Source organism: Dendronephthya gigantea, unplaced genomic scaffold, assembly GCF_004324835.1.
Source record: "Dendronephthya gigantea isolate DGI-Jeju-01 unplaced genomic scaffold, DenGig_1.0 000169F, whole genome shotgun sequence".
Lineage (NCBI taxonomy): Eukaryota > Metazoa > Cnidaria > Anthozoa > Malacalcyonacea > Nephtheidae > Dendronephthya > Dendronephthya gigantea.
In genome coordinates this window covers 106,873-121,004 of record NW_021163179.1, presented here as the reverse complement: position 1 = coordinate 121,004, position 14,132 = coordinate 106,873, and the positions used below count along the sequence as shown (strand labels likewise).

Sequence of the window (14,132 nt, the reverse complement as noted above, 5' to 3'; positions counted from 1 at the left end):
CCCTTATGACGACAAACGCTATATTTAAAGGATGGAGTGAACACTCTTGCTTATGGACATTACCAATCATAAGCACAGACGAGTGAAATATCAAGTTTTATTGTTGTTGAACAATACATAAGTTACGTTTTAAAGTTATAAATTATTGCAATTGCATGAAATACAAAGTTATGTTACAATGTTACGTGTTTATAAAGTTGAAGTTACATGTTTATTTATATCAAGAGGAGTTTTTTTTTCATGCTTGGAAAATGCTCAAACCTTATAAAATCATAATACTGTACGCATGCGTGAATGCATTAAGATGTGTTTTGAGAGTTCGGTGTTGAGTGTGGGGTTACATAGAAACAAACTCTCCTCTTAAGTTACGTTTTAAAGTTATAAATTGTTCTGAAAGTTAATAAATTGTTCTCAAAGTTAATAAATATTTGAAAGGAATCCTTTGATTATTCTCAGTCTTCAGTTTGTGTATATTGATCCAGATTCTACCACATCTATTTAGTCTAAAAATGCAGCCATTTTGCTGGGATATTGTTTGGATTGTCTTTTGTATGTTCAACACTGTCGTTTTTCCTCTTTAGAACTCTGGGCTTGCTGTTTTCCTTGCTTATCTTTCTGGTGCTTAATAATTCATTCACCCCGTCTTGCTGTTGTTTGTTCTCATGTCTGTTCTCATCATCAAGAGTGTTCTCATTTGCTCTGTTGTATACCACACACTTTCCCTTTCGGCTTTAGTTTGGCTTCTTGTAGGTACTTCCTTCTTTGGTCAATATCGAGCAGATGCACATCCGCAAGATGATTTGCCAATCTTACAAGGTATTTTGCACCGCAATTGGGAACGGTACAATCACGACAAACGCGCTTTGCCATGTCTGCGGTTTGAAGAACAGGGTGCAAATGAGCTGTTTCCTCTGATTACTGACTTTTATTAGGGCCAATCGGGCCAAAGTACAGGCCAATCGGGCCAAAGTCAGGCCAAAAAGGCCAAAAAGGCCAAAATAGGAGATACAGCTCCTCCCAATCCCATAACCTAGTATGAACAGTTCTTTCTCGATTCTTTTACATATCTTTCCCACTGTCTTCATCACAGTTTTGGATCGTTTGATTGTCATTGAAGGCTTGGCTGTTTGCTTGATTCCCAATATCTTGTTCAGTAAGTTGGTTTTATTCCGGCGTTTAAATTTATGCTGAGGCATAAAGGCTTGTCTGGCAGATTTACTATCTTGTTATGAGAATGTTTTTTTTTTCTCGATTCTTTTACACTTAAACGTTACCCCTGCTTTTCGGATCATCACAATTCAGTTGTTTGTGTATCGTAGTGTAGTCGTTCGCTTGAGCTTGAGTTTCTTGATCTTGTGCAGTTTGGCTTTTTTCTGATCTTTAACATTTTTCTTCTTTTTAATAGTCCTTTTACGTAGATCATTTACCATAGTTGATTTTGAACGTAAAACCTCTTTCTTTGAAGATGCTTTAGGAGATATCGTTTTCTGTGCACACTTGGCTGGCATATTGCAAAGTAAGGATACAGTTTAAAATCATGTTATTTTATACATATGATTTTCGCGATCACAGCACTTCTTACAAAAACCTAAAAGTTTCTTCTTTTAGCATCCGTCTTCGATCTGTACAAAAATTACATCTCCATTCAGCACGTGTATATTTGAGCAGCTCCGGACTGTCTACACATGCAGGGGTTAATTTCCGTTAGGGTTTCGATAAAAACCTCCGTGACCTTTGTCTCTGAGATTTTTGACAACGCCTCATCGAAATACATGCATAAGTGTTCGACTTTTTCCATAGTGAGACATTGAAGGTTTGGCTGAGATAAATTTTCCATTATGATGCAATGATGATATCTCAACTTGTGGTTGTTGTACCGTTCCCAATTGCGGTGCAAAATACCTTGTAAGATTGGCAAATCATCTTGCGGATGTGCATCTGCTCGATATTGACCAAAGAAGGAAGTACCTACAAGAAGCCAAACTAAAGCCGAAAGGGAGATGAGCAGAACACTCTTGATGATGAGAACAGACATGAGAACAAACAACAGCAAGACGGGGTGAATGAATTATTAAGCACCAGAAAGATAAGCAAGGAAAACAGCAAGCCCAGAGTTCTAAAGAGGAAAAACGACAGTGTTGAACATACAAAAGACAATCCAAACAATATCCCAGCAAAATGGCTGCATTTTTAGACTAAATAGATGTGGTAGAATCTGGATCAATATACCACAAACTGAAGACTGAGAATAATCAAAGGATTCCTTTCAAATATTTATTAACTTTGAGAACAATTTATTAACTTTCAGAACAATTTATAACTTTAAAACGTAACTTAAGAGGAGAGTTTGTTTCTATGTAAACCCCACACTCAACACCGAACTCTCAAAACACACCTTAATGCATTCACGCATGCGTACAGTATTATGATTTTATAAGGTTTGAGCATTTTCCAAGCATGAAAAAAAAACCTCCTCTTGATATAAATAAACATGTAACTTCAACTTTATAAACACGTAACATTGTAACATAACTTTGTATTTCATGCAATTGCAATAATTTATAACTTTAAAACGTAACTTATGTATTGTTCAACAACAATAAAACTTGATATTTCACTCGTCTGTGCTTATGATTTGGTAATGTCCATAAGCAAGAGTGTTCACTCCATCCTTTAAAATATAGCGTTTGTCGTCATAAGGGCTAAGACCAATCTTGTTTAATTTAATGGAGTAGATTTCATGGCGTTCACTTCGAATCTGATTCATGCTGGCCATTGTCCGTTTCTTATCAAACAAACATTCCTTGTAGTTGATGTGCCGAAGCTTTCGTTTGGTGACGGACTTCTTTATTCCTTTAGCCGTTTTCTTCTCCACTTGCTTGTCGTTTTCGGTATAGAGAATGGAGTACATCTTCGGTCGCAACCCCACAAACTCTTGGATGGGTATGCCATGCGTTTCATCTTTCATTTTGCCAAGGACTTTCTTGTTCGTCAGGCTGTGCAGTGGATGGTCTCGTGCGTATTCGGATGTGTCAAAGAGATCGATGTCTTGCAACATGTCTTGATAAACGTCGTCGGTCTTTATCTCGTAACAAAGGCTATCTGTGTCTGTGAACAACAACTTTGCGTTGTACTCATACTTGGGTTTCATGTACTCGTAATGAAACTGATACATGAGTACTTTGGAGAGATCCAGGATGGTGAATCCGACGTAGATTGGACGGTTTAGGTAAAGCTTCGTCTTCTTCATGTTGACAGCTGCTAAATCTTCAGAGAATATGCGGAAGTAGTCAAAGGATGGAGATGCTGTTAGTTTCGATAGTTTCGTCTTATCGTTGACGAGCTTGACGTTGACGCGCTTTCTCAAATTTTCCATGGTTTTTCCGAACACCGAGTTATTCATCAACTTGTAGAAATCTTTCTCGAAGTCGTTTGCTGCATGTTTTCGTTTCTCGGTGTTGAAATCGATGTAGGTCTTTAACCATGGGCTTTGTTGGAATACCAAAACGCGGTGGATCTTTGCCAACTTCATGCCAAGTGCCAGGTATTGCTTTAAATTGCGGTAATGGACTACATAATTGGTCTTGTTCCGGAGATTCGGCACCAATTTAGACACAACCCCACCACGAAGTTGCAAACATTCCGACAGGTCTTGGCAGTACGGTGACAACATCTCTGAAGAAATCTTCATTTTCTCAGGTGCTAGAGGATAATCGTTGTGAAGATCGTGTAGTTCGGAGGGGTAGTGTAGGTCTACTTCCAATATGTAGCCTTCATCGTCATCGTCCGCAACGTCTATGATGTCAAGTTCTGCAATCTCTTGGTCGGTTAGCCAGTCAAATTCACCTGTGGGTAGAGGTTGCGACATAGCCCAGCCATAGAGGTTGTTAGCATCAAGATACATAACGTAGGAGGTCTCTTGTTCTGGGTCATAATCGGGAACGTATGGATTGTTGGCTTTACCATAGCGGTTGCTAATCATTGAAATTCCCCCGCGAAGACCTTCTTCGATGAATAAGTACATGTCTGGATCAGTTAGAAGCTCGAGTTCGACTTCAGTCATTTTCAAACACGCCTGCCAGGCTAGACCAGGACTTGTGTAGAAATGGCAGGGATCCAAGTTGTAGGCTTTGAGGCACACGCTTCGAAAATTTTCAAACACATCTGCAAGGAGAAGAACGTCCGACGTCAAGTACAAATCATGGTAATCACCCATGTTCCGACAGGAAAACTTGTTAAATACATTCGTCGCGTGTGCGTAATCTTCGTCTGAAATATGTTCGTCGTTCAACACGTTGTAGAAGGATTCCTTCGGTGGTAAAGTTGGTTCTTCAAATCTTTCTGTACAATCCATGTAGTCGTAGGGGTAGACGCCTTTTCTCAGCAAAAGGGGTGTTTTATCGCTGTCGATGTATTTCTTTAGAGTGGGGAACTTGTCAACACCATCCTTTGCTAGATTGGATACTAACTTCTCCAGCGATGCATTCATAAATTGTAGGGAGTCGATAAAATCCAGATTATCGATGGAGAAGGAGATGTACTTTTCGGTGTTGTTTGGAATGCAGTTGATCTTCTTGTCTTTGAGTTTACCAAGTCCTTGCATGATGAGATGAGAGTCATAACCGCGTAGATTGTGAAGAATAACGGGTACTTGACCATTAAAACTATAGTTCAAATTGCAATCGTTGTGTGCAGCTCCGCGGTACTTTCCAGAAAGATGACAATGGTCACGAACACGGTCAGAACCCAATTCATATTCACAAATATGACAATGGACTGCATCTTGAAACGCTTGCTCTTCTTCTCTCTCAATTCGCATGGGCTCGACCCAATCCAGCTTCTCTTGAATATATTTCTGCTCTTCTTCTAAACACTTCAAAAATTCGTCGACTGCATCTTCTCCGCGATACACGACGGGTGATTTGGAGTACTTCGCATGGTCGGATATAACAATGTAGGAAAATCCACAAGGTTGGTGGTGTTGGTATTTTTCAGTGGAGGATTTTTCAGGATTAGGATTAACTGAGTTGATCTTGGTGGTAAGACTTTCGAAGTCGGCGTAGATTGCAAAGGGCACTTTCAATTGCTTGTGGTAGTCTTTAAAGAACAGTTGAGCATTATCTTGATTAGGGAGTTCAATACGCTGTGGACCGTGTTGGCAACAGTGTGGTTCATGATCTTGGAGTAGGTCCTCTCGGATAAATCCATGTAGACAATACCGGCAAAAGAACATGCGAGATTCGTGACGGTTTTGACTGTAGAGGAATTTATTCAGATCTTTTATAAAACAGTAATGTCTAGTCTCTCCCTGGGAGTATAACAACAGATTCACATGGGTATTAAAGTGTTCTTTTGTGATATACAATGGAAAAAGCACGTCTTCGAAGCCAAACACGTTAATGGAAATATTGTTCTGATGCTCAAATTTTCCAATCTTGTCAATAGTAACAGGAAACTCAATACCAGCAAAATCTAGTTCATCTTGAAACTGTTGATAATGATGCAATCTCTCTGCACTCTGTTTTACTGGATGAAGAGCGGCGAGGACAGACCACATGAAGCATTTGTTATCAGAATTCTTGATGTTGATTACTGCTTTCTTGGCGTTTATCTTGCTGGGAAGAGGGATGTAGCTGGATCCTTTTACTGGAGTATACTGAGCTATACTCAGGTCAAGATGAAGGATTTCGTCTAATACCCAACCACTTCCTTCTCTTTGAAATAAAACTAGTGACTGGGTAATTTTCTGCTTGACCTCCTCTAGTTGATTATGCAGTTCGTGCTGGTCTACTGTTTTCATGCAGAGACTGCGGAAGTGGGATTCGGTAGTCAGACTCTCGCCATTGGGTTTAGGTTTGACGAATCGTACTTTAACACTGATGAACCATTTGATGCCTCTTTTCTCTGCTAATTCGTTGGAAAGGTGACTCAAAATGGATTTTGTCTTGCCGCGTAAGAAGTGGGACACGTCCTGTTTCTGATCTTTCCGCGGTTTCAACTCAATCTTCTTCAAAGAATCGTCAAACGCCGAAGTAGAACTGCAAGGGTTATCTTCTTCGACTTGATCATCGGGTTTACCTTCTCCAATTTGAACTCCCATTTTCTTTGGAGCCGGACTATTATCGCCTTCATTACGCTTTCTCTTCAGTGGATTCCTTTGACAATGAACTTGATGTTCTACTAATTTATCTCGACGGTGGAAATCTTTCATGCAGTTGTTGCAAGTGTGTGTAATCATTTTTTGATGACGCTTCTGATGCCGCCTCAAAGCATCTTTTCGTGTGAAAGACTCGCCACAATGATCACAACAAAACCTTCTTTCACCATGAATACACCGTTCATGACGACGCAAACTTCGCAGCTGTGTGAACTGTTTTAAACAAGTCCTGCAAGTGTTATCCATTCTAAAACAGATAAGTCTGTTAGTTTTTCTGACCAAACAGCCTTAAATAAACTTCACAACTAAAATAAACCGTTCGTTGCTAGACATTTCCCAGGGGGCACCTCAGATTCTTTCTTCATCGGTGCAGCCAACAAGGGCACAGCAACTACTAAGAAGTCTTCGCACATTAATTAACAATTGAACCCTTTCGTTGCTAGACATTTCCCAGGAGACACCTCAGATTCTTTCTTCATTGGTGTAGCCAACAAGGGCACAGCAACTACTAAGAAGTCTTCGCACATAAATTAACAATTGAACCCGTTCGTTGCTAGACATTTCCCAAGGGGCACCTCAGATTCTTTCTTCATTGGTGCAGCCAACAAGGGCACAGCAACTACTAAGAAGTCTTCGCACATAAATAAACAATTGAACCCGTTCGTTGCTAGACATTTCCCAAGGGGCACCTCAGATTCTTTCTTCATTGGTGCAGCCAACAAGGGCACAGCAACTACTTGGAATTTGGAAGTGATAAATTTAATTGACGTCTTACCTAAGCCTCTTCGGTTAACCGTCGATAATATACCAATTCCTTACAGAACTGAATTTACTGATATGACACAAACGATTTCGTTTCGCAGCGGATGAAAATTTAAAGTTATCAGTTGATCAGTTTCTGCACGAACCACGAAATATAAATACAAAACGTTTACCGTTTGATTGTGGGACATAACAAAACACGTAATACGCATGCGCATTATCCTTTGAGATAGATACTTATTAAACGTGCTCACTCTTGTCTATTCTTGCATAGGTAGCCCAACAATCAGGTTTTTTTTTTTTGGTTTTTGATGAAACAAGACACTCTTGCCACAGACTCGGACAGTCAAGAAAGAGATTTCCGTGACGATGTCTCAACAACTTCTACTCAGCAGTCAGGAGGTTCGACGACGACTGACTCAGAATCTGGAGAAGAAATGGATCCCTGGATACCACTAATAGAAGAAGCAAAACAAAGAAGTAACACAGCTTTCGAGGAAATGAAAGAACGCCTCACAAGCGACAAAGGTTTCGACGAGCAATCTGCTAAAGAAAAAGCCTACTTGAATATTATGCCTAGACTCCAGAAAGAATTAGAAAATATCTATTTAGAGCGCCTTTTGTGGATAAGACAACTAAAGAAAGATCTAGTACATAGGAAAATAATGCACACAAAGGAATCGTTTATTCAAAATGATGATTTTGACCCAGAAGAAGCAATAGAAGCTGCAGTTGATAAGAGAAAGTTTCTTATTAAAAGGCTTTTAAGCGACCACGAGATTAAAGATGACGAGGAAAATAAAGACAGTGAAGATTATGACGATGATGATAATTAGACTTTAAATTTAATCCAATAGCAAAGGTTTACCTAACCTTTCTTAAGGAAACCATATATGGCAAACGAGCGAAAAAAAAAATTAGAAAACGTTTTAGGGAAAATTATTATTTATTGCTGTAACTAATTGCAAGACAAATAAATGTTAAAATCGTTAAACCATGTCTGAAATTTTCTTTCCGGCCGCTAGTTCATATGTAAATTTTCATTTTATCAACAAAAATTTCAAGTGGGTATGAAATATCTCATTGAGCAGAGGAGCAGTTACGAGCAGGTACACATCTGCTCATCGCACAAAATTTGTAACCGATATTCCACCTCATATTCCACGCAAGTACACTTTGAGTAACTCGATAACACGAAAATTGATGTATGGAAATGATTCGTATGTCAACGGCATATTGACATTATGATATATGAGGACAATTAAATCAGGGTTAACGTATGAGCTGAACTGTATCACAAAGCATACATAGAAAACGAAATAACAATTGTTTAAAATGAACATTAGTCTAATGGTACTAAATATTGACATACAAATGTGTAATCGTAGTGAAATAAAATATACTCTTCGCAAATTCTCAGTTGTGTGATAAGTAAACCGGCATTTGTGTAATTTAAGTAAATTGCTGTCAAACAAACATATCCTGCGTATTTACGCTATTAGGCTTCATTGTTTACCCCATTCCTCGCCCCCGCGCGTACTTATATGAATAATAAATTATTGTACAATCATTGTGTAAAAACTGGCAGAGCGTTAAATTATGATTAATTAATGTAACTGCATGAGATCTCTAAACAGAATATAAGGACTCTAAACTAAGGACTCTAAACAGAATATAAGCAAATATAAATCTATAAAACATCGATTGCAGATAAGCAGACGGTATAAGCGGTAGAGGAGCAGTTAGAAATAAAACGCGGCCGTATGTAAACAAACGACCGCTAAATCACTACAGGCATACGAACGACGATAAGAACAACATACGGCGGGAAATTGCCTACCGTTTAATATAACTAAGTAACCAGACATTACTAAACGATGTAGTCATGTAAATAAAGAAATGGTAGTAAAATACCCTGAAAAATTGCTATAGCAATGAACGGCAAAGCTCAAATATATTAAAATGCCGGAATAAATTAAAACATTTAGGAATCGATGACGTCATGTGTGGTGCTAAGTGCACCACCCGCACCACCCGCTCCAGAACCGCCACTCTGTATACTACTCATGTCCAAGTGTGTGTTTGAGCATGCAAGGTTTTAAAAATATATAACATACTAACAACCCCTTCGTATTTAATATCAAATAAATTTTGTATATTACGGTGCAAGCTATGTATTAATGGTTGTATTATTATATTCGGTTTAATTTCAATTATATCGATCTTCAATTTTAGGTTAGTTCGGTTTCCGCCGGATAGCTTGAGTTGACATTTTACAGCTTTAAATGCACGTTTAACGAATCACATTAGTAATTATTGTATAGGCTATAGCTGAGGATAGACTACCATGCAGTTGACGAACTTTTGTGTCGGCCGCAAGGTGATATGTCTTCCGTTAAAAGTTTGAAATTTTCCGCTTTAAAAGAGAACGTGATGAATTCGTGAATACGTGAGAGCGTAATCACCAATTATCTATCCGTTTCAGAAAAATTTTATGAGAAACATTTCGTCGAGAAACATTCAACGGTACGAGGAGAAGAAAACTTGTCAAAAGGAAACTAGTCCTAAATATAGAAACTAAATTAATTTACACATAGGAGACATTTAGATATTGAGTTCCGACATGAAGATCGACATGCTACCTTCTTTTTTATTAACGAACTGAATTAAAGACTCCGCTGCAATGTTTGACTAATTCACACTCACTATAACTCACATTCATTTCTATTTTTGTAGTTTTGTTTGCTGGGATCAAGTTATGAAAAAGAAACTGCTTGCTGTCGTAGGGCTGGTCTTGTATCTATTTGACTTAGCCTCAGATATTTACGTGGCGTATAAATATTGGGAAGATGATCACCCTTGGTGGTTTAGAATGACGATATTTTGTATCGTTGTTCCTTCAATTGTGGTAAACGTAATATCCGTTGCACAGCTGATGAACGTATGGTCATTTCTGGCAAGTGTTCTACAATTATCTATTGTTGTTCGATACGTCGAGAACATTTTCGGTTTGGATCGCAATCCCCTCGCGTTCGCAAAGTTGCGGTATGTGGAAACGATCACAGAGTCCGCTCCACAGTGGTGTCTTCAAGCATACGTCATGTTACGTCAATGGTATTTCCCGTGGTACACTCTGCTCTCGATTATACTGTCAGTCTTGTCCTTGTCCTGGAGTATAACTGGAGTCGAGATCGCAAGACGTGAAAACACAGAATGGAATTGCCGAAATGTAACTGAAAAAGTATCGTTTTTTCTTTGGCAAATGTTCACGCTCGTCTCAAGATTATCTGCAATTGTATTGTTCGGTTTTGCCTTCCGATACTACGTGATTCTTCTCCTTTGCTTTCACTGGGCGCTTCAAACCGTCCTGATGTATTTCCTCGTACAAGGCAGGACTGTGTCTACAGGATCTAATGACACAGCAAAAATCATTATTTCATCCATCTTGTTCAGTTTTCCCTCTATCTTCCACTCCCGGCAAGTTTCTCGCCAAAACAAATTTGCAAAGCTGATATGATCTTGGGCTATCTTTTAATCACCGCGGAAAACGTCGGCATGGTGGCATTGTGCTTTACGTTTGGAATCGGGATTATATCAAAAGAACAAAGTGAAACACCAAACTCAGACGCACTTTTGAAACCTCTTCCTACGAGCGTACCGCAGATAGACATATTGGAACCATTTGCTATCCCATTCCTCGCTGTCACGTCATTCTTGTCGTTCATCTTCATCGTTATCTATTACAAGCTTACAGATTTCGACAACGAAGTTGATTAGCTGCTCCGATTAGTACTTGATTAGTCGTCCCTACCTCGATTTATAATAGAAAGAATAGGAGTGCAATAAATGCTAAAATCATACGAGTGATCGCAATATCAACTGACCGTGTTGCGGATTAGTTAACCACGAGTATGGTCTTAATTAGCATTAATTGCACGACTTAATTCGTTCTATTACTTGTATTAGATGCAATTTATTGAAATTTATTTTATTGAATTGATATAATTTATAATTTTTCATCACAACAATAGTACGTGCATGGTAGTACAACAAGTAGTACAAGGCTGTTGAATGTTCGGAAAATCACGAAGGCATTTTCTCTTCATTGAGTTGACCTTCGTAATTTTCCAAACTTTCAACAGCCAATCAGAAATTTGCCGACGATTTTTCCGATGATGACGTTTGTCGAGTAAATCGCATCCCGCCTCTGTTTAACAAAATTTCGAAAAAAAAGCACTTTTTATTTGCAAAGTTTAAGCATTTTTAAGTCCTTTTCAAGTCTAAAACTGACAGATAAATTTAGTAAATATATCTTATTGTGTGTATCTCGTGTTTTATACCTATTTTTTTTTCAAGAAACTAACGTAATTTTTGTGTTTCAAGCGATGGTATAAATGTTTGCATTATATTTTTTGTCAGAGAGTTGCCAGCCTTAGGATAATTATGTACATACATGCATAAGATAGTATACGATGCCCGCATTGAGCGGGCTGCATATGGTTTCAATGAGCGTTCCGCGTGGGTTGCTCTCCATGGAAACAGGTTAGTGCGTGACACCAAATCTGTGAAATACAGGGATTACAGGCTTATAGCCATGATACGTATAGTATTTCATTCATTGCGCTATTGACTATTGTTGTTAAAAGCGAAAGTGATGCATAAAGCTTAAAAATCCTGGCACACTAATGTACGTTGGTCTTCTCGGTTAACAGAACAGAAGCTGTTGTATTCTAGGTAAGTCCAACTGTTCAATATTTCCAATGCATAGACTATAGTGTTTTATACGTTACCATGTAATGTTAGAGACTTAAGGAATTAAGTTTGAAAATATAAATTCGTTGGACTCGTGTTTGCAAATCAAGAAACGTCGACGCAGTGAGAAACACTTGCTGGCATGTCTGGATGTATGTGTAGTAAACCTTCGTATTTAGGACTGAAACGTTTGTAAATGTTCGATTATAAAACAGTTGACCGCGATATATTGAATGTTGAATTTCTTTGTCTGCTCGTAATTGCCGCAATAGCATCAAAAGTCCGAGCTCTTTGACCCTGAAGGACATGCATGAGATATATGAACGCATCAGTATTAACCGCTCTAGTCTTATGAGCTAAAACCCTTTGTTTCACTCGATCGGGGAACTTGAGAGGGTTGAATTGTACAGTTATTCGCGCACTTATTGAACTAACTTCTGCGGCATCTGTTTGCTAAGCGTATATTATTTATTATATTTTGAAATTATTAATGTGGTATAGTATATTGTTTCAAATAATACTTATAATAGGACAAATGACTCTGTCCGCGTGTTATACTTTCCTAGAATATTTTTAGCAAATTCTTTGCAAAACTTCGAATACAGAAATTTTCCGTTGAAAATTTCATCCGTGTTCACAGAAACTTTGAAGTGTAAATTGGGCCTTAGTTTACATGTCGATTGTTTCTATTCTTACAAGAATAATTTATTTTTATTCCTAAGTCTATAAAAGCATAATCTTTTACTTTTAAAGTGACTTTTTTTTTAAGAGTGGCTGCATGGCTTAAGGCCCACACAGACAGGACGCGAATTGGCAACGCGGCGCGAATTTTCAAGGTTTTTAATTTTTCAAAATCAAATAAATTTTGAACTATCATTACATTGTTGTAGATTACTTAACGATAATACATTTTGACTGCTCTGGCGTCCATAGATTCCAAATTTTGCTTTCAGAATTTAATGTGCTCCTAAAAACTCAAAATTCGCGTCGCGTTGCCGCATCGCGTCCGGTCTGTGTCGGCCTTTATAGCTAATCGCTAAACCTAGCTAAACCAATAGCGAGGTTCAGATTTGTATTCCACTATATACTATTAAGTCTCGCTAGTCTATTGAGTCCATTACTGGTTAATCTAATAGACTTTATAGCATTTGATTGGCTCATGTTCCCTCAATAGTTGTGGTAGTGGTAGTTAAATCTGAACCTCGCAAATATCTTAAGGAAGACGACAAAAATATGCGGACGGATATCAATACACTGATTCTCTAAAAAGAAAAACATAATTGAAAATAAAAACCTCTGGAAGTATACTAGACGACTAAGACGAGTATACACGTTAATTACAGCCGCTGAGTGGCCCTTGCAGTAGTCCATGATTTTTCTGTGTGTCTAAGTATGAAATATGCATATTTTTAGCGGTTTGTACTTGGATCGAATTATGAAAAGAAGACTACTTGCGATCGTTGGGCTGCTCTTGTATCTTTTCGACTTCGCATCAGATTTCTACGTGGCTTATAGATATTGGGAAAATGGGGATACTTGGTGGTTCGGAATGACGATTACCTTTATCGGTGTTCCTTCAATTATAGTAAATATAACATCGGTGGTACAACTTATGGATCCATGCTTATGTTTGGCCAGCATTCTACAATTGTCTTTGGTGATTCGATACATCAAAAAATAATGACGATCGCAATCCCTATTCATTGCAAAGTTGCGGTATGTGGAGACAATTTTGGAGTCCGCTCCACAGTGGTGCCTTCAGACGTACGTCATGTTACGTAAGTGGCATTTCCCATGGCACTCCGTGATCTCGATTGTACTGTCATTCCTGTCCTTAGCGTGGAGTATTACAGAACTCGAGATTGCAAGATACGAGGACGATCCACTAGGTGGTCTCAAATTAAAGGAGAAAGCCTCGTTTCTGGTTTGGCAATTTTTTACGCTTCTATCAAGATTATATGCCATCGTATTTTTCGCTTACGTGTTCAGATATTACGTGATTCTCGTCCTTCCAATTCACTGGTTGCCCCTGGTTTTGATGATAGTAATCGTGAAAAGAAATGAAATCTTTGCAGAGGGAAATAGTAAAGCAAAAGCCTTAGTCGTGTCATTTCTGGCGAGTTTCCCTTCTCTCTTTCATTCTCCGGGGAGCTTCGCGCCAAAAGAAATTCGCAAAGCTAATATGATCTTGGGGCACATATTCATCGTTATTGGAAACATCGTCATGGTGGTATTGTGTCTGACAGAGGGTATACCAAAAGCGTCCCCGTCGAAAAGCGTGGAACCCATCCCTGAGACCGTACCACACATGGACGTATTGAAACCAATTGCCATTGCATTCCTTTCTGTGGGATCATTCGTGTCGTCCATCTTCATCGTTATTTATTACACACTTAATCACAGACTTCGATAGCACGTTTGGTTTGATTAGGTTTAACTGAATAAGCAGTGATTACAATGA

At 38.6% G+C, this 14,132-nt stretch overlaps 1 protein-coding gene across 1 annotated transcript; it reads right to left on the bottom strand.

Annotated features, from left to right (window-relative positions):
* Positions 1–2,614: 2,614 nt before the first annotated feature.
* Positions 2,615–6,100, bottom strand: LOC114537920. Its single transcript, XM_028559038.1, has one exon. The coding sequence runs from the start codon at positions 6,098–6,100 to the stop codon at positions 2,615–2,617; it is 3,486 nt and encodes a 1,161-aa protein (XP_028414839.1).
* Positions 6,101–14,132: the final 8,032 nt, after the last annotated feature.

What these genes read in the sequence shown, in the direction of transcription:
- LOC114537920 (XM_028559038.1), bottom strand. Translation starts at nt 6,100, where the DNA reads ATGGGAGTTCAAATTGGAGAAGGTAAACCCGATGATCAAGTCGAAGAA.